General features: G+C 38.6%; 1 protein-coding gene across 1 annotated transcript; it reads right to left on the bottom strand.

Moving 5' to 3' along the window:
* Positions 1-474: 474 nt before the first annotated feature.
* On the bottom strand, positions 475-21,408 carry BBS7 (Bardet-Biedl syndrome 7). Its single transcript, XM_075501146.1, has 19 exons — positions 21,275-21,408; positions 20,787-20,852; positions 20,017-20,079; positions 18,961-19,136; positions 18,149-18,335; positions 17,381-17,453; positions 16,331-16,447; positions 14,821-14,951; positions 13,979-14,063; positions 12,152-12,254; positions 11,389-11,581; positions 9,804-9,878; positions 8,645-8,710; positions 6,348-6,487; positions 5,295-5,459; positions 4,069-4,178; positions 3,859-3,962; positions 2,223-2,346; positions 475-1,208 (listed from the first exon to the last, which is right to left on the bottom strand). Exons 1-19 carry the CDS (start codon positions 21,308-21,310, stop codon positions 1,072-1,074), a joined length of 2,151 nt encoding a protein of 716 aa, XP_075357261.1. The 5' UTR covers positions 21,311-21,408; the 3' UTR covers positions 475-1,071.
* Between the last annotated feature and the right edge of the window lie 146 nt (positions 21,409-21,554).

The raw sequence follows: 21,554 nt of genomic DNA, 5'->3' as shown, positions 1-21,554 counted from the left end.
TACGGGCAGCGGCAGGGGCCAAAGCGGACGGGGCGCACGGCCTGAGGCGAGGGGGCGTGGCCTGGCGGGCGGGAGGCTGCGGGGGGCGGGGCCCTCCCGAGCGCGGCGGGGCGGGGCGGGGCGGGGCGGGGCGGGCGGCGGGAACCCTGAGGGGAAGGGCCGGGGCCGGGGCTGCTCGGCCCGGCGGAACGGAGGGGAGAGGCGAAGGGAGCTCCTCTCCGTGACAACGGGCCGGTAGCGTGGCTTCGGCTGCATCGCGCCGGTGCGCCTCCGGCTGCACCCTGCTCCTGCCCCGCTGAGGGAGGGAAGGGTCCTGCCCTTTCCCCCCTGGGAAACGCGTCCTTCCTTGGAGGGGAGTAAGTTACTCCTTTTTACTTCACTCGCGAACAAAGGCCTGTATCCACAGCATGGTTCAGCTCTTCTGATTTTAAATAAAAAGGCGGTGTTTTGAAATGAAGAACAACGCAGACACGGGAGAAGCACGGAGGAAGTTTAATGCCATCCACCCTCCAAAAAAGTTAATGTGGCGCTTTAAAAGTAGCTGTCGTCAGTCTAAAATTCAAAGAGAGTTCTCCCCCTTCTCTGTGCACACCAGCTCCGCCAGGGTTGGTGAGATTCTGGCACCGCTTTCTCCGTACGGCAGGCCAGGACCATAGTTCGGCGCAGTTTAACACACAAATTTCTTCTAAATCTGCTTAAGTCTCTGAAAACCAGTTTCTTCGTACACTCTCAGAACTGGAGAACAGCCTGCTGCATGAAGTCTTTAACAGTACTGAGAACATTTTTGCAAAAAGGGTATTTGGTATTTACACCTGATGCTAATTTTCCTTTAGCTACGAAGAACACGGTGTGCATCGAAACTCTGCGCGCATTGAACATGCACAACAGCTTATGTGAACTGAAGCTGACTACTGTGTTCAATGTGATCATAAAATACACATAAAACCTAAAAGCCAAGTACAACAAAAAAGTAAAAGTGTTTTTCTTAAAAAGTGTTTTGGACTCAATATTGAACTGCCTTGATTAAAAAAAAATAAAAAAATAAAAAAAAATTACTCTGCTTTTTCCCTGTCAGGCTGCAGCCTCAAAAAAAGCAATTAGTCCATCTTGATCACAGCCATCCAGAATTTCCAGAAGAAGGGGAACTTTAGTTTTCACATTGGTGCCTTTAAATTTAAATTTGTCTATGAAGAGATCTGTGATCATACCTGCAAAGATAAAATCCCAGGACTTATTATTTGCCTTGTTTTCATTACGAGGTATCTCTACTTTTAACTTGTTATTGTGTACCAACTATTCTAGTTGATTCTGGATTTAGAGACAAGACTCTTTTTAAACTGCATGTTTTAAACTATTTACTTTTAAACAAACCCCAAATACCGTTAAAACAGCCCAGATTACAGCATCATTCCAAAGTGTGTGTGTCTGCCTTAGAATTACCCACATCTGAAACACTAAAGAGAGAGGAGCTACCACAGGATGGGCAACAAGCGCTCTGCTTACACTGTATATACGTAGGCTTATTAAAGCTGGTGTCTGGCAGAGATTCTTTGAGCTGAAAGCTGTACAGGGAACACCAGAAAAGGTTACAGAATTTCCTTCACTAAATCAGATAGTCTCCTAAGGGTCTCCCTTCCCACCCCACGTGCAGTTTTCTGTTTTTCTGATGTTTTGCAAGACTTAACCACTCAGAACTTAATCACTCATTTGACTTCTATACATTCTTAAATGCCACCCTGAATTTGAATACGATCCTTAATCATGTCCATAAAGACAAGGATCATCCGAATATATGAAGCTATTAAACAAAAAGCAGAAAAGTCACTTGCAAATAATCCTGGTATTTTCCTTCTCAGCAATTTGTGATGCCAAATCAATTTCAGAAGTTCTCAGGTAAACAATCCTTGAGAACCTTTAGAGAGTTACCCAAAGTCTGTAGTAGCGTACAAGCCATTTTCAGTACGTGTGAGGTTTTACTGCCTCACTATTAACTTCAGATTTTTATGATCAAAAACATTATGTAAATACGCAGCCTTGGCTGTATGACCAAACAGAAGACATAGATACTTACATACCTATTGTCCTGTAGCTACCCAAGTGTACCCAGTTACCAAATTATTTCAGTTCTGTTAATACTGACTTCATAACTATTTCAGTCATGTCCAGCGTGCTCTCTGGACATTAAGTTGTGTTTAAATAAAAAGTTAGATTGATCAACAAACCATAAAGTCTCTCGAGATGTGCAGGTTGTCTCTTGTATTCCTCAAGCAGCTGATCTGCCTCTTCCAAAATGCTGCGGTATTTTGGTAGCAGGAAGTCCACATTTCCTTCATGAACTTGTAATTCCTCAAAGACATTTTAAATCGCAAGAATTAACAGTAGTTAAGTATCATAAGAGCATAAAAGTAAGAATAAATTAAGCTTGGGTCTGACAGGAGGAAGTACTTCAGAGACAAGACAATCCCCTTCTGAACTAGCAAGAGTTATTTTCAAAGCGCCTCATTTTCTAGTCTTCTAATGAAATGCCAGATGTCACTTGTCACTTCATAGACTAGATTCTCAAAATCTTGTGTATTACAGCTTCCAGCTCTGAGTACTGCCAGAACAGGATCATGCCCCAGCCCAGCCCCTACAGAATCAAGCCTAAGGAAAGCTCAAAGCCTTCACCACGTCTTCATTTTTAGAATAAGTAAATTCCTAGAAAGCGTAGCACATGCTGAAGTCTGAAGGTAAAGTAAACTCTGAAAGTATCACTCAATTTGTGACAGCAAAAAGTTAAAGACCTCTTCTAAAACACCCCAGTCTACTGTCAGACCAATTTAAGATGGCTGGTAGTATAGATACCCCACAGAAAGACTGTTCTTTTCTAGACAAAAGGTAATTATGCGTGAGTCTGCTGGGATAACAGCTTTCATCAATCATCAGGTTATTTTACTACCTATGAGTAAGTTATTACCCAAAAAAATGAATGACAAAAAATTTGTCAAAAAAAGATTTGTCAAAGAAGGTTTGCTGTCTAAGAAAAAGCCTAAAACAAGCAAGATATGCGACATCATCATTATTGCACAAACATAACATGCATTAAGAACTAATTCTCTATTATTTTCTACCTCCCTGGTTTGTCAAATCAAGCCCAAGTAAAATACTTTTAGTGATAATAAAAGATACACACTATTCTCATTGGTAGTCAGTTTTTCTACTAACTAAAGAGTTCTGACAACTAGTATTTGATTCCCCCAAAGGACAAGAGAGAATTGGTTGCCTATTTTCATCTCCCCTCCCCTTAAAAAAATAAAAATACCAAAAGAGATGATGGCAAGTTTTGATAGTAAAATCCTGGTTGTTGGAAAAAGTCCAAGAGCTGAGACAAGCTGCCTAACTGGTACCTCCCAAAAACTAACGGTTGAGGAGGGTATTAAGCAAAAGATTAGTAAGCAGATAATTCAGAAATTATGACACACTGGGATGAAATTCCAAAGCAAGGAAGTCGCATCTGGCCTGGATGATCATCCCCAGATCTCGAAAACTTTTAAAGGTTAGAGGAAAGAGACAAAGAAGGAACTGGAAAATAACAGCAAGCAAAAAGAGAACGTTAGGTGATAAAGCCGGCTGCCTTCTACTGTCTGATTCAAGCACCCTCAACATCAGTCAGTAATCCTACACGTTATTCACTAGTTATATAGTACAAATGGGAATTTAACTTGAAGAAGTCTGTCTCCTAGATAATTAAAATACATGTCCTGGGAACAGAAACAGAGCAGATACCAGTATGACACACATCTGACTTGAGCCCTACAGCTTGGTCTCTGACAACATAATCCCCCATAAAAATCCTTCCACAGGAGTTCAGATACTTACTCTCAAAGCATCTATTAAGTGAACCTTCTTGGCCAACAGCTGCTGATACTCTAATTTGGGGTGGATAAGCTTTAATGTGTGCCTCACAGATTCTTCATTTATGTCTAGTAGGGAGTCAAAAAAACCCAACAAGCAAATGAATAATACATATTCCATTTATAAGAATATCAAATGAAGTCAAGGACAACAAAATAGAGAAGAAAGTTTTACCATATGATATGTTGAGATTAATCTTCCTTTTAGTAGCCTCTTTGGAAAGCACATCTTTTAGGATGGATATTGTAGAAATGTTGTCAGACTTAAAACATCCCTCACGTTTTCTAGAAAGGAAGAAAAACTTTAAATGAACAAACTTAAACACACAGGCATGCATTAGATTTGTCCCTGCGTTAAAATAGAAGGCCTGTAAATTAATGCCCAAATCAAAGAAAGTAACCTCTACAAAGGTCATAACGATTCCCCAGTATCAGCTGGCTGTCTACACACCTATGCTATTCCCTCCTTCCCAGTGTAATCTTGACAGAGAACAGTTTGTTCCACTAAGACAAAGCAGTATACACAAATCTCAGGTATACACAAAGCAGTTATCTTTATTGTATAACACTAAGGTCACCTAAGTAAGATTTCTGACTGTATTCATTCCTCCTAAGTTTTATCATTGCAATACCTTGAAGCCAAACAGCAAGCTTCAATACCAGAAGGGAGAAAAAACACTCTCCCCTTCCCCTCAAAAAACCACCACCCAACAACTTTCTACATTATGAGTAGACAACACGTATGGTAGGCTGGGAGAAGGCTGGACTCTGTATCATTATAACAATTACTTTTTCTCCACTTTACAGTTCCATTTTCAGGTGGACATATATAATTTGCTGAAGGAAGATATAACTAATTAATTTGAGAAGAGAGCATTAATCTTACACACAGAAATAATATTTGCCTAGTATAAATTGCAGAAAAAGAAGCTTTTCAGCTTAATGCTTATCACACTTCTGTTTGCATGAGTATTAAATGCCTTTTAAGTTATTTCTGCTCCTCAATACAAAAACAAAAAAAAAGGAAGTTAGAAAACAATAGGCATTACACAATAATTTCACTATATTAGTTAGCTATGTTCTTTAAATTCTAAAAGCAAGCCATCATCTTAAAAATATATCGAGCTTAACTCCCTGGCAATTTTGGGTTTAGGACCAACTTCAAGAAAAACCCTATTCAAGTTACAGATTGCATCATTACTGGATAGTGCTCACCCCTGGTAATGTTTGGCAATCCTTTTTAAGAAGGATTCCTGTTCTCTTTAATAGGAGTTTTGATGGGGCTGAGGGTGGAGAGGTAAACAGTAGTATGTGCGTGAAATGGAACTTGCAGACTGGTCAAGAATGAAAAAGACAAAAGCCCCAGCATAGTCACATTGCACTTTAGTAATTGTATTTTACCTGTAAGTACTTTCAAGCTGTGTACCCAGGAAGGTGTTCTGAAAATAAAAGGTGATACTCTCTCCAGCGGGAGTCTTTTCAGGCACCTCAGGCAAGCAAAACACAACCCACGAGTGAATTTCAGCAAAACTGAACTGGCCTTTGAGCGTCAGTGTATTCATGGGTCTATGACATTACAAAATTTAAAAAGAAAAAAAAAAATTAATAGTTATGTAAGTAAGTATACTTTTCTATGTTTCAAGACAAAAAGCTATGTGTACATTCCAGTTTTATCTCCTAGTAGGCATGTCAGAACTGGATAAGAAACTAGTTGGAAGTTTTTGATGTATCCTGTTTCAAGCTGTTAAACCTGAAACTTATGACAAAGGTAAAAAAACCGACAACACAGCAAATATGACTTAAGAGCCTCAACAGTCTCCCATGCTGTAAACCACAGACATAGCATTTATATCAAGAACGAGGCATAATGGGGCTCATTTGCACATTGAAGCATTTGCACATAAAAGTATTTGGTATCATTCCTTCAAACTCTCACTTTAGTTTTGAAGCAAGCAATACCTTGGTGACAATACAAGATGTTAACTGAGGGTGGGGAAAAATCAAATAGAAATTGCATAAAATTCTAGGTTCCTAACAGAGAGATAAGGGGAAAAAAGTCTTGGCTCAGTTTTGGAGCCAAATCACCTATGGGAAAGAATTACATTAAAGGGGTGGAGGGGACAATGAGGCTGAAACTGAAAAGATTGCGGTTACTAACACAGGAGAGTTTCCTTTCTACCACACCCTCAGCTCTGCTAACACATGGGGCCGCACTATAACCCAGGTCTGTAAAATGAAGAATAACCTGAAAACAAGGATAAAGAATAGCAGGGAAAGCAGGAACCCATGAAATCCACATTTTCTGTCAGAAAACCCATAAAATGGAACTACAGGCTCAAAGTTGTAGATTAGGGGTTAGACATTACATACTTAAGTTTATAGAGTAAACATTGTTTCACTTGGATTGTGTCAGTTTTTCAAAAGAAAAAGGCATTGATTTTTCCTTGCAAATACCTGTCATGGTCAATAGAATGAGTTCTCTGATGAAGTGAAAGTGGTTTAATTTGATATTGATGAACTTGGCAGGTTTTGGGTTGAATTCTTGGAGTTACATATGCTTGAAGTGTCCCATACTGTCCTTCAATCGATCGAACCTGCAGAAATAAAAGCAGGACCCACAAAAAAGAACAAAAGGGAGAAGATTAATTTACCACAATTTGGAAAATTGGTGGGTATTCAAAATATGTTAAAGAAAGACTGTAGTACTTCAAGAATATTTAGAGTACTATATTTACTTAATAGTGCCTATAAATAGAGCAGATCAAGAACATTTTAAAACTAGATGAAAGTAGTGTCCAGTGAAGTGCTGCTATATTACATTAATGAAATGTTCAGAAAATAAACCCCACTAACTTACCTTCTGATCAGTTAAAATAAAAAGTCTGTAACTTGCTTCTAATTCTTCAGTGGCCCCATTACTTTTTTTTTTTAATTAAGGAAAAAATACATTCTGTAGCAGTTGGCAGCAAAGAATAGATCAAAGAACTTAAGAGAGTAAACTGAATTTCAAAACAACGTGTTCATCTGTTCGTAACAATCAAAGTTCTTCCTGAGCTATTTTTGGAAAAGTAAGAGGCCAGATTGAAGTCTCAGAATACCCAACAAGCAGGACGTACAAACACATTCAAGACACAGTATGCACTGCACTGTGCACACCTCTGAATACACAGCAATGCATCAATCACTTCTCTGCTGAGACCAGTTACACAGACTGCACTAAGTCATCTGCCACTCACACAGAATTGACAAGGAACAGGAGTGTCCCACCTATAGTACCAACGCAGCCATGAAAAGTAGGTGGAAGAGCTACTCAAATGGCTTTATACAAACCAAAGACAGACTGGAGTTCAAGTACAGGTTTGCTTTATAACCTTGATTATGTCCCTTATTTTATAGGGTCTCAGAACTCAAAAAGCAGTGTTTTGCAGGAAGACATCCACTTCAATGTTTTTAATAAAAATAAGTTAGTAAGTAGTTGTCTTTGGAAATAAAGTCACCAAGACTTAAAAGTTGTATCGTCTGCATCTGCATAGACAAAATACAAAAAGAGAATGAACACCACGTGGCAGGTGTAAATCATGGGAGATCCTCCATGTATTGCAGCGAGGTGGCAGTAGAACCTGTGCAGATCGAATCCATCACATCAGGATCCAAATGCAAGAGTGATAGTACACTGTTTTGATGACACACTGCACTATGATGACACACAACAGCAAGTTTATAAATGTTTTTAGTGGGAGAGTAAAAAAACCCTCTTTTTGTGTATTGTGAATGCATCTGATTAATTTTTCTTGTGTTATTTACTCTTTACCTAGTATTTTCAATATTAAAGGTGGCCAGGGTCATATCCCTAAATTAAAATAGGAGAACTGAGACACAGGGAGATAAAGTGACCTGCTCAGAACCAATAAGCACACTAATAGCATTTCTGAAGAAGGGGACCTGGGAAATAGAGAGTCTTAATTCTGCACGCTAGGTCCACTATGGCGACCTCACCAAGAAACAGATAACCACCCCCAACTTCCTCACATGTGATGCATCTTATGCAGGCTTAAATTTCTAATGATAATCTTTTGACTGAGAGTTTTACATAAACAAACACATATCAGATTAGGAGGCTGCAGTGTTAGGCGACTACATAAACAGAAAACTTAGAGCCTGTGTGCACGTTGAGGATTTTTCCTAATCATGATTTCCCTCATTATTTCCCCTGGTGGTAGCCACAAAACGTGTGAATTTGGTGGATCGTTAAAAATAAAGCCCAAAACACCCACATGCCTTCAGTATAATAAGCATGGAATGACCGGATTTGCTTCCTCTCTAAAATACAAATCCAGTCTATATTCCCTGGTTACTTCCCAGTGTAACTTCCTTCAAACACTTCTGAGGACAACCAGTGCCAGAGCTTGCTTTCCCACGCCTCTCTCCACTTCAAGTTCCACACACTGTCTCCAGAATCAAGTATTTTCACACTCTGATTTCCCCACTGCTTTCATCTTAGGGACACTCGAGAAGGACCCCAGGCTCTCCTCTGAAGTAACACAGTTTTAGAAGCCTTTAGAAACCCTACAGATAAATACATAGGAACACAACCCCAGATTAGAAGGTTCTCCGGAAACAACCAGCAGTAGAAATTGGACTGATCATTTGCCCAGGCTAAGCAGTCAGTCCAGGTAGAGATCTCTCCATTCCTAAGCAGACATCTGCATTAACCATTAATTTATTACGGAAAATACCTTGCAGCATTTTACCTTAAGTTCAAGTCTCGTAGTATTCGCTTGGCATCGGTAAGTCGCAAGAAGAAAGTTGCTATTTGGCTGTAAACAGCAAAAAAAACCAGAAAAACAATACAAAACAGGTCTGTGGATTCCCAAAAGTTCTACTGGTCTGTTTTAACTGTAGACACATACAGTAAAGTTTTTGTTATTTATGTACAGCGATTTTACAAAAGTTAAATACAAAAAAGTAATCTTTGGTTCCCTTGAATATTCCAATTAATTTTAATTATGGTAGAATTTTTAAAATTTCTCCATATAAGGAGAAATAACTCTTATACTCTTTAATACCACCATAAAAATTACATAGATATCTACTTTTCATCTAAAGAATGCATGTCAGCATGCCCCACTCGTCTGCAATGTTAGTCCAACATCCAAAAACTAAAGTAAGATCAGTAAGAAAACACACCAAAAGCTAAATGAATCATCATAAATGACAAGAAACTTAAAATAAGAAGTTGATTTCTGAAAGCTCCAGGGTACACCAATGATGTGCAAATTTAGTTCTTAAAAATAAAATACTTAGAGGACCGTTACAAGGAAAAAGACTTCACAGAAGATTTTCATAATGCTAAGGGACTTTCTGGATTTTCTCCCGGCCCTAAGCATCATTAGTAATTCTGTAAGTATTTAAGTTTATAATTCTTATATAAAAAATGCACTTAAATATATGACTCCCCCACAGCAGAATTTTCACATTCTAAAGTGATTTTTAAGAGATGAACTAAGAAAGAAATACAATGTTCTTCACCTAAACTACTTTGAGGTAAATATATGTGATACTGGCAAATCCAGAGAAGAGAGCAATACTGGATGTCTCTCTCACATTCCTGATCAGGCAGGAAGAAAGCAAGAGAGCAGCTGCTCCTGGATCCTTTCATAGCATATTTAGCAAAGCATAAGCTTTCATAGCAAAGCATATTTAGCTTTGCCTTATGTCAGGACCTGCTGCTAACTCCTAATTCTGCAGTATCTCTAATGAAGCTGAGCTCTCCAAAATTACCAAATGAGTTAGTTTAACTCCATATATTTAAAATCACAAATATATAAATCCAAATTCTGTTTTTAATGTCAGTATTAAGAGCTTTCATCATGTGGTCTCTATAAATATAATCTGTTTTGTTTCACTTACCTCAGAATCACAGCTGCTAAAACTAACAACAGCAGAATTTTTATCCACATCCAGCAAGTCTATTGGGACATCACTCTACAGAATATATGAGGAAGGAAAAATAAAGAGCTTAAGTTCCAGAGTAGCTTCTAATGCATTTATCCTCTAACTGTCATCAATTATTTTAATAAGGGAGAGGCAATGATTGCTTCATCCAAGAGGTAAAAGCCTAACAGACACACAGCTTACTACTTAATCCTGGAGTAACATGATGATCTTTCTCTTATTCTCTTACGGAGTCCTGAACTCTTGCGTGGCTGGCTTACAACAACTTCAGTATAAGATGTGTAACTATCTTTCAGACATGAAAGTATACTTCATTCATACGCATGAAGTACACTTTCATGATTGAAGTGTTTCCCTATTTTAATAGGGGGATTACAATCTTCATTCAGGAAACCAAGGATCATATTACATAATTATTAATGATCCTTTTACTTACAATAACACTTCTGACACAGACCACTTCTTATCTAGATGTGTTTTCACTGGAGTTAAAATTAAATCTAACTCTTTTTTAAAAACAAGATTAAGGGGTATTAGAATGATTAATTACTTAATTACTGCTTTATAACTTCACAGAAGTGTCAGGAAACATTGATAAATATGCAACATACTTCCTAAAAAAAAATATTTTAAAAACAGTTTTATTGTCTTCTCACAGCAGAGGAATACCAGATACTGCTTTATATTTCTTTAAAGAAAAAGCCATAAGTTCTAAACGCTACATTAAGTTCAGGGCTAGATTAAACAATTTCATTATTCCTCACTTAGCTATGGAAACAGCAAATACTATAGAGCTGTATATTAGCTGTTGCTTAGCATTGCTCTAATAACATCCTTAATAAAAACGAGATTTTTATTAACAAGTGAAAAATAAAATCCTGTGGTAGTTCTCTCCCATTTGTTATGGAAAATTCACCTCACAAATCCCTCCTTGTCAAATTTTTCTCCTCATGCATATCCCAAAAGAAGGTAATTCAGTACCACTACTCTTTCTGAATACCAAAGATAACATTAATTTCAGCTGATGCACTAGGAGGAATAACTAATTAAGGTTGCTCTACTTGGCAGGAGTATTTATCACCAACTGCACACAAATCAGACGCTGTTCCACACTGAAAACACACAGGTGGCCCATACCATTCTAAAATTAATTTTCCACTATGGAGGGTACTTAACTGGCGAGTGAGAATCTGCACCTCATTTAAGATTTACTGAGTTAATTGCTGTTGAAATAAGGAGGGACATGCAAAAGCAAACACAATAGTTACGTAGAAACCTGCTAGTACAGCAGGCATTTGGGTCTCTTTTGGTAGTGTAATGTTGCTCTGTTCAATAAAGGTTTAAGTTGGATTTGTTCCCTAACAAGCATTTACAACAGTTCAACATTGCAAGGCTATACACTTCAATTCCCTCTTATAACAGTTCAGGCATTTAAAACCCCATATACTTAAGATAACATAACTCAGCTTTTTAAACTAGAAAGTCTCTGAATGTTTTATTTAGATATCAAGAAAGCCAATAAGAACAAAACCACACTCACCTGTACCAGGACATTATCTATAGCCGTCTGCACCTCCAAGATGAGGCTGTAGCTAGCATCATCCTTATTTAACGTAAACTTATCATTCACACTAAATGCAGGTACTGATGAAACAGCAGTACTGGATTGAGAAGACTGCTGGTATTTTTCACGTTCCTGAAGGACTTTCATCTGTAAGTGTTCCAATTCATTCCTAGAAAAGGGAAACCACATATAATGTCTTAAAAAACCAACTATAACAGCTACCCTAGAAATCAAGTAGATTAAGCCTGCAAGGCAATCATGTTTACCTTCTGTCCACAATTTTCCAACCAGAAGTGACTGGTGACTCCCCTTCCACATACAGAACAAAGATAAAATACAAACTATATAACATGAAAATGTAGATTCTACTGTACTTTGCCAAAAGAGATTTTGATGAGTCACAGGAAAGGACAACTTCTTTTCCTTCAAGAGTACAACACATTTTGAATTATATGGTAGTGACTACTTTCCTCCCATCATTCAGAAGCTATAAGCAGCATGGAAGAAGGGAATCTTATCTTGTTGACACTGAGGAAGAAGGCATTAAGACATCATCATGTGAAGGCAAGATAGAAAGAGACTGAAACGAGGCTGCTATTCATTTCTACTTTGAAAAGGCTTGATGCTACTTCTACATACATTAATGATACAGAAAATCCAGGGAGATAGGAAGGAAAGATGACATTTCAGCTTTTAACATTTCAATTCTTCCATTTAAATTTCTTTCCAGTGCAATTACCTTAAGGATGAAATCTTGCTCTGCATTTCTTGACTTAATTTTAGCTCTTCACCTGAGCCATCTTCTCTACGGACAGGTTCTGTAGTCAGTCCTGTCAGCCAGCCTAAACCAATATATTAAGTTTATATTCCTTATAAGCTATAAAGAAAAGTCTACACTCAGCTTTTGTATGTGTGGAGCGATGTCTGTTCCAGATACTGGGTAGAGAGAATCGAGACTTTAGTTTAATCCTTTCTTTGGAGGATTAATCTAGACACTGAGCGTGATTTTTTTTTTTTTAATGGGTTTCGTTCTTAACTTACAGACTGGAAGACATTACTTATTCTTTTTCATGAAGTACTTTGAGCAATAAATCCCTCTGCAGCAGTTTTCAACCAAGCACTTAAATTTTTTCCCACCTCTGTTTCTCTGACAAAACTGCAAATTATTCAATTTGCAGTACTATAGTTGAAAACAAAACAAAGCTGTGCAATGTGTTTATAGCAAACTATATGTTGCACAGTGTGCTCTGAGATTGAATGCTGCCGGTTGAAGTAGAAAAAAAAAGTCTTTGTGTTTACTTAATTACATTTACTTATAAAAGCAAATACTAATTGATTACACCCTGACACCTCAGGTATGATATCCACACTTGAATGGGTGTTTACAGCTCTAGTTACCTCATCTAGCGCATGCAAACAGTAAGATAGCATTATTATAAAATGCACCATAAAAGCTGGCATGTCCACAATCTTTCACATTCCTTAGCTATCTACTTCAAGTACCAACAAAGCCCAATAATGGAGCATGAACTTCAAAAAAATACACAGAAGTCCTATGCTGCCAGGCTTTGAATGTAACTTTTACTGCTCTAAGCACTACTTTTCCTGATCTGCCAAAATCTGCCAAACTTAGTCTACTGCACATCCTACCAGAGTTTACCTTTGAAAACCCACAGGTGAACATGGGCTTTCCTTTTTTTCTTTCTTCTGTGATTCACGGATCTTTATAACATTCCCACTAAAAGAAGCCACAAAGGACTTTGGCCACAGTATTGTTGCAGCCTATCATACCAAAACAATTTATATGAGGTGAGGTATAAGAGTCTTTTAATCATCCAAAGACTATGTAAAAGAGGTACTTGAACACCATTACTTCTCAGTAACTGACTGAGAATTGTATCTTGCCAAAATACATGATTTTGAATACGAGAGGTTTCAGTAGGCTAATTTTTTAGCACTGAAGATAACCAAAGGTAGAGACTTAGCAATATTTTAGCTCCTAGCAGTTAACATTGCAGCATGTTTATCATGCCCTCTGTGACAGTCAGACCAATAGCTCGAATCCTACAGAGGCCCTGCTGAGATGCCTCACATGGGGAAGCTTTATTTTCTACTAAAAGCAAAATCAACCCCATTTAAAGCCCTATGAAGCTGAAAAGGGAGGAAAATACATAAAAGACAGGGAAACAAAAAAAAAAGATATGCATGTCTATCAATATTTTTAATACAAAAAAAAATCATGAATAGTTCCCTTGGACATAATGTATTCATTATTTCATCACAATTAGGCAGCAGTCTACACCACAGAATAACCAGCCACTGTGTTACACAGCGGAACACATTATGAATACCTTAAAATATAAAACCATAGTTAGAGTGTAGGAAACATCTTTTTGAAGTGAAGTGTAAATATTAAATTAGAAGAGATCTTTTCAACAAAACATTATCCCCATTCCAATCAGAACAAAAACTTTAAGAGACGTGAGCTGCACTAACACCACAGCTTGCTTCATTTTTATCACATCACCACATGCGACATTTATTGAGTAAATGATATGAAGCTTACCTGAATATGTGGATGCTAAAATTTCATCATACCCATCTTTTCCCACACAGCCACCCTGGACTGATGCAATGCTCTCTGATAAAGCCTTCAAAGAAATACATTCAAGCAGAGGGAAATATCACTGCACTCATTTTAGAAGTCTGGGGGGGTTTGTGGGGGTTTTAAGGGTTGCACTCCTCCTTTTACCTGCATCACAAAATACCTACGTAGACGCACAATATCTAGACCTACAAAAGAGTAAGCTAGCTGATGACTATCACAGCTAAATTGGAATGTTTTAACAAATGCATTCTGATTCTACTCTGCATAACAAAGACATTAAAAAGCAGTTTAAAGCAAAACACTGATGGACAAGATTTTTCCAGCAGGAATTAGCAATCTGACTGAAGGCTGAAATAATCACTATGGATCAAATGTACTATTTTAAACAATTCATAACCAAAGTAATTATGCTCAGTAAAGTCCTGACAGCTTACGTTTATTATTTTACATGCAAAACACAGACTACACACAACATGGGGTTGTTTTTTCACTGAGAGAGAAGCACTGTATTTATTCAGTTTCATCCAGGAGAGACGTTAGTAGTCAACAGAGCCAGAATTTTAACATACGCTCTACACTACTTTGAGTTTTGCTCAAATGAGGACTATTTCACTTTTGGGTTCTTAAATATTAGGACACTACTTTGAAGTTCATCTTGTCAACATTACAGAGCTCATCAAATTAAAAACAAAACACACATTTTAGTAGTAATGATCTTGTAAATACTTTAAGTTTTGAAATACAAGGGTTTTTTAAATTCATTTTTCCACCAAAGAAGAGTATGATGAATGTGGGCTTACATGATCATATCGAAGGACAGGATTATCTGCACTCTCAAAGTTATAGATTTCTAGCATTCCATCATCTCGTCCAACAAGTAATTCTTTAACTCCATCTCCCAGAATGTCAAAACTATCAATACATAAGATACCTAATGAAAAAGAAAACAAAACCGTTAACTTCATCTTTATTCGTTTATGACACAATAATTCACAGGCCACATTCAGCTATATAGAAAGAGATTCTTGGTCGACTTTTAAGGTTTCATTAATGCTATTTCTGAATGAGTCCACTAGAGGGCTGAAGTCTCTCACCTGTGCCTGAGGTTCAAGATCGTACAGCGGGTTTTACAGCAACCAATTCCAAATCAAAACCACTACAGTTCCCTTGGTGAGAGGCACTGAACAGAGACCCCTTCAAATAGCTTACCTCTGAGGGGTTTAACCCTCCCTCGTCAAACATTTCCCCAGATGAACTATTTGTCCATCCACGCTACTTAACTTTGCCAGTCGAAGAAGCAAGCATTCTTTGTTTCCTATAATTGACGTAAAGCTATTGGTAAATGGACTACTATGAATTCTGGCTAAGGTCACAGAAAGAGGGTTCTGACTTGTGCCAGACCTGGACTAGGTACTGCTACTTGACACATTAGTGGACAAACCCACTACTACCACATGTGGAACCAGCCTATGACAACTAATCACGTTTGGACAGGAAAGAGTTAGGGTCTGGAAGAAGGAAAAAGCAGCGAGAGAGTTTGTACAAGCGTTAGTATGAAAAACGAGATGGAAATTAACTTTTATGACTCCTTCATATTTCATATGAAGAGTAAGGACATACTAGGAAGTGCTTTAAGAAAATAATTCAGCGATAGCTTTTATGACATAATTAAATTAAAAAAAAAAAAAAATAAAAATAAAAATTCTATTTCTGGTCTTCTCCTTTACAAAGGACTATGAGCTAATAGATGCTGCAGAAGCAGCATACCAAGGCTAAAACAGGGAAAGCATCATACTGTTAAGCCTCATTGTGGAGTTTTAATGAAAGCCTTATTCCATCTTCAGACAAAACCCTTTATAATGGCTTTTTTTAAAAAAAAAGGAAGGAAAAAACCAGTCTTGCAGGGAAGATGCTAACCTTTCCTTTGAAGAGACTTTAAGACCATTGAACATTTGAAAAATCTGGCAGGTATATTTGCACTTAGAAATAGTCACCAAAATGACAAAAACCTTAAGTAATCATATTATGAATCAACACTGTTTTAGAAACGCCAGTTTAAAAATACTGTAAGAGTATACTAAAGAACTGGAAAAAATACGAACAGAAAATCCAAAGCAAGACAAACTGATTAGAATTATTTATAAGAAAATCAGAAGAATGAAAGAGAGCTTACTCATATTAATATCACATACTGACATAATTACAATATGCCTCCAAAGTACCTATGAATAAGATTTCCCAATAATAAAGCCTTGTAATAAAGCCTCAGACATGCTGGAAAGCTAAAGATTGAGCAACTGAGACACATACCTCCTCTCTTTTTTTCATTTCCAATTTCCCACTTAGGTATAGGCTTGGAACCAGTAATCTGGATAAGACCCAGTTTACCATCAGACGTTCCATACACAATTTCTTCTCCAGAATCACCTAAACACATAAACTGAAGTTAGAATTTATAAAATCAAGTACACCAATTTAAAAAATTTGAAAGTATTGTGTAGTTACACTCTACAGCCCAAGGGAAAAAGAAAATTCTAATATTAGTGTTGTGTAACAGCTGTCAGGCTTTAAAACCAAAAACAAATACATGAAAACTGCACCTGTTCTGATAATTTCTTCATGGCTATCACTCTTCTGCGTATGAACGCCCCCCTGCACTGGAGTTCTGCCTAAAAACCATTCATAATCCAATACTTGAAATTTCAGCAAAGATAGGCTATTAAATTGCCTTTACAGAAGAGAAACAAAGAGATTCATTCAGAACATGCATCCAATAGTGAATTTTGTGCGAGGACTTAAGCAAGCAAGAACTGCTTTTCCAAACCAGCTCTGAATGTCATTGTCACACAATCTAACTGAAACTAAATTAAGCACCAGATTAACACACTAAAGTGATTTCTATTAGGTTAGAAGATTACCGAACTATTTTAAGCTTGATCCTTCCACAGCCTTAGTTTATGTGAGCTCTACTCAATATTCTCATCCATGCATGGACAGACGCAACTAGCGATTCTAGTTATGGAAATCCATGTGTAAGAGAAACCCAAACCCAGAAATTTGACAAGGCCCCCAAAAGTCCAGTTCATATTTACACAATGAGACCACCTAATATCTCACTGCTCTTGTAAGAGGCTTTCAATTCAATGTGAATATATTTTAGAACTGTCTAAAACAGTCATATGTGTGTGTATATACTTATTTGTATGTAAGAAATGGCTTTGCATAGTCAGTTTTCTGCCGCATTTGTAACATCAGCTTAAAAATAAAGGTAAAATATAATTAACAAATACAAGCAATAACATCTTAAAAATATAGTAAAATAACATTATTTAGTTATGTGTATATTAAAAATCTTGGTACCTCCATTTCCATTGTTTAGAGCAAGAACAGTAGGTGGCCCAGGAACTTCTGCTTCATACAGTAAATCAGATCCCTAAAGACAAAGAGAACTATCTTGAATGAGTTTTGTAAAAACAAACAAACAAAAAAACCCCACACCAACCAAAACCAAAAAAAAACCCCAAAACACCAACCACAAACCAAACCAAAACAAAACCCCACAAGCATAAGGACAAAATTATTACGGATAATAGTAACGGATATGCTTCACTTAAACTCCCAATACCTATGGGAGAACTATTTCTAAGCCAAAACAGGGTGCAGTTTATATAAATAAAACACAGGACTCTTGAAATGTGTTATTATTAAAAATAATCTGCGAATTTGTCTGGCAAATAAATTTGTTAAACCACTTGATATCAACTCAGACTTGTCGCAACAATAATTTGTGAGAGCAAGAATTTCCAAACCGATAAAGACTTACACATTGAATTCCCTTATGTGAGCACTCTTAGTTAGAAGGGACCAATTTGTTATCTACTTCCACCTATGAATTCCAAAGCCTATTTATAGTGGTTTTATTAATCCTCATTTTGCAAGTTTATAATCATGATTTTCCTTTAAAAAAAAAACAAAACCTACCAGCATTATAGACAGTTACACTGCCAAGTAAGATACAATATGCTTATCTTTATGATGTTTAAGCCATGCTGATATGCTGATTCCCTTAAGAATTAGTCCAATTCTACAGCATCAACACATAAAATGTAAACAAGCAAGTATTTTAACCTGTAAAACTCTGAGGACTCTATCCTGACACGCAAGTACTGGTGTAATGCAATTCACTTTATCTACAGGAAGGCAGAGAACATCATTGATTTTATCTCCTGATAGGTAGTAGTGCTGGTCTTTGCAGTCGCAGTAATGGTTATAGATATAGCTCGCACAAAGAAAGAGATCTGCTCCTGAAATATGCCTGAGAAAAAGAAAACACTTTCCCAGTACAGTTGCAGTGATAGACTTTTAGCCCTACCATATGCATGCACTACCGCTTGCAGATTCAAGGCATTAGTGGGCCCCACAAGCTGTTCCAGCTATTAAAAAAAAAAAGTTTCTTATGAATGCTAAAATCACGTGATTTCTATAACTCTTAAATTTCCTATTTTGTCTTCACATAAAATCCTAAGAATATCTTTACAGAAATTTCATTAATATATTTTGATGATATTAATTCTTCTCCAGCCCGTTTATATATGGCAGCATCTTACAACATGATCCAAAAAAGAAAAAAAAAAAAAATTTGTTCCTGTTCTGCTACAGGAAGGGTGTATGGACGTTGATACACTATGGCAATAACCCCAGCTCCGCTCACCTGCATTTGCACTGATGTGAGTGCCTCCAGACCCCCCCCAAGCTCCCTTACACTTTCTAAACTTCACCATGATTTTCTAAGTTCCTTCCTACATGTCATGGCACAAGCTGAAGCTGGACTAGCACTTAGTGTTACCTACAAGCACACAATATGGTAAAAAATTATTTCATAAAATCATAAATGAACCATCTGCTACAGCTATGAAAAAAATGCAAAATATCATACATACATAGCTTTGATGCTTTCAGTGAGGTTAGTTTCAAACGAAAGAAACTGCTTCCCTCTTTTTGTGAAACCTCTAACTTCTGATCCTGTAGCCACAAAAATTTTCTCCTGTGGTGTATTAAGAGCTCCTCCCAACTCCAGTCGTGCAATTTTTTGGCCTGGCAGTGTCTTGAACACTGGCTGTAAACAGAAAAGCACTTTTCATCATCACAGTATCGTATTTATGGTAATCGTTTAACATAAAGGATACTAAATTTGCTTTACAATTTCTGGCAAAACTAAGATACTACGGATTATGTGCAGACAAAAATAATCTGTACATTTCTCAATCACAAAGCAATCAAGCATTTTATAAGTCAATAAACATAAAAAGCTGTAAAATATAATAAATTAACACTTTATTATTTCAGTGTTATTCATCCATAGGAAAATTTCAGCACTGCTAGTAACTAAGTTTTTGGTTGGTTTGTTTGTGGGGTTTTTTTTTTTTTAGAAAGAACAACACACACATACACACACTCCCTCCCTGCCTCCCTCCCTCTTACATGTTGCATTGTTATTCCAGAAGACTACATAGATTTCTTTGTGCTGCCATAGAGTCCTTATGAGCTGGCTATGAACTTCCTCAAGGGGGAAAAAAAATAAAATAAAATGATAAATTTTTATTAAGCTGGGCATAAGTCTAGGCTCATAAAAAGCAATCAGTTTGTTAAAATCCCCTCAGGTGACCAACTTAGTGAATCACTGCAGGTTTTTGTTCAGTCACAGTAACTGAGTATCTGCACAGGCTTAAGCCCAACTGAACTGCAAAGCAAAAGGTGTTAAACTGACTTTTTTTGTGATGATGTACACAAGCGTCTGACTCTACAACTGTGGAGGACCATGTACTTGTCCCGGCATGAAATCAGCATGCCCTCATCGCGGCTAGGTGCCAGTCCACAGCTCTACCTAGACACCTTCCACAGGTATCTTATTTCCCATGTCAATAAAACCAGACTTTCAAAGTTCATTAGGAAGAATATTTAAAAAATAAAATTTTAAATGGAACATTTCCACTTACCACAGCTTCCCCTTTTTTTATGCCAAAACATGTTATGACCCCATCCTGATCTCCAACAACCACCTTCAAAAGTATAATACATCATTATTTATTACACACATAAGTATTTTTTTAAATACTGCTTTTCCTATATTAATAATATTTTCCTGTATTTAAGTACTGTAAATTCTACAGTACTTAATTTACACAGCTTTATGTAGAAAAGCCTATAGATAGGACACTAGAGCCTAAGAACAATAATTTCAGTGACAGCATTTACAATCCTTTTTCTGCTTCTAGTTGCAAACGCCAGCAACCATCAGGTGGAACACTCCAGAAAGGCATATTTGGGAATAGTTGTATTTTCAGATTGAGAATTTATTATTAAAACAAAAAATGCACCGTTATTTCTATTGAGTTTTCCTAACTAAGTTTTCTTAGCTTGAACTTGTATTAAGGAAAATTAGAAAAGAAATAGTTCATCTATATTAAGTGCTAGCAAAATAGAAATAGAGAAATATGCATGAACTTCCCTGCGGTTTCAGCAACGCCGTAAGTTTTGACAATTCCTTACTGGTTCTGAAAGTTTTCCAGAAACATATTCAGACTCTTTAATTTTGCAAAAGCTTCCCAAAAAGCTCCAAGAATCTGGTTCCAAAGTTTTTCCCTATGACGCACGAACTAAAGAAACTCAAAAGACGATTAATAACATTATCACGGCACACTCCACGGCCAGCAAATAAGTTAGCGAGAGCCAGCAGAACACGCTCTGCCTTGCCGACAGCCGCTACCTTCTGCGTCGCCTTTCGCCCCGAGGCGGGAAGAAGCCTCATGCTCTTCGGAGCTGTCACTCCCACCTGGAGGAAGACACACTCTTTAGCCGAGCACGTTTCGGCGCCGGCAGCCCAGCGCACGGCAGCGGGAGCGGCAGGGGCCGGCAGCGGGGCGGTTGGCGGGCCCAGCGAGGGGCGTCCCAGCCCTGCTGAGGCGGCTCTGGAGACGCGCACCCGCCGGCCGAAGCGGGAGGCCTGCCCGGCCGCGGCGCCACCGGGAGGCGCTTCCCGACCCGGCCCCGCCGTTGGGAGCACCGGGAGCCTCCTTCAGGTTTCTCACCGGCCCCGCCGCCCTCTCGAGGGGTCGCCGGCCGGCTCCCCCTCACCGGCCGGCCGCCTTGCCCCGCGGCCGCCGGCCGCCCCCGCTCGCCCAGGCCGCTCGCCGCCGGTCCGGCCCGCTCCCCCGGGGTAACGGCACGGCGGTGTCGCCCGCAGCCCGGGCCCACCTGGAGGTAGTCCACACGGGCCAGGCTCAGCTCCATAGCGCCGGCGGGGAGCGGATCCCGCCCGCGGCCGCTGCCCCAGCGCTCCCACAGCTCCCGTTACCGCGGCAACCTCAGCCGGCGGCCAACATGGCCCCGGGCCGGCTCCCCATTGGCTAGGCCTGACGGCGAGGGGGCGGAGCCGCAGCAAGGCGCGCGCCGCGATTGGACAGCGGGCCGGAGCGGGCGGGGCCGGAGGCCTGTCGGCGGCCGGGCCGCGGGGAGCGGCCCGAGGGGAGGCGGC

The sequence above is a fragment of the Mycteria americana genome, chromosome 4, assembly GCF_035582795.1.
Source record: "Mycteria americana isolate JAX WOST 10 ecotype Jacksonville Zoo and Gardens chromosome 4, USCA_MyAme_1.0, whole genome shotgun sequence".
In the NCBI taxonomy this organism is placed as follows: domain Eukaryota; kingdom Metazoa; phylum Chordata; class Aves; order Ciconiiformes; family Ciconiidae; genus Mycteria; species Mycteria americana.
Note: the sequence above shows the minus strand (reverse complement) of the source record. Positions and strands in the feature narration are given on the sequence as shown.

Coding starts and splice junctions, on each gene's coding strand:
- BBS7 (XM_075501146.1), bottom strand. CDS start 21,310: ATGGAGCTGAGCCTGGCCCGTGTGGACTACCTCCAG. Junction 20,853..21,274: donor CCCGTGTGGACTACCTCCAG/GTGGGCCCGGGC, acceptor GTCTTCCTCCAG/GTGGGAGTGACAGCTCCGAA. Junction 4,179..5,294: donor CAGCTTGAAAGTACTTACAG/GTAAAATACAAT, acceptor CTTCCTTTCTAG/AAAACGTGAGGGATGTTTTA.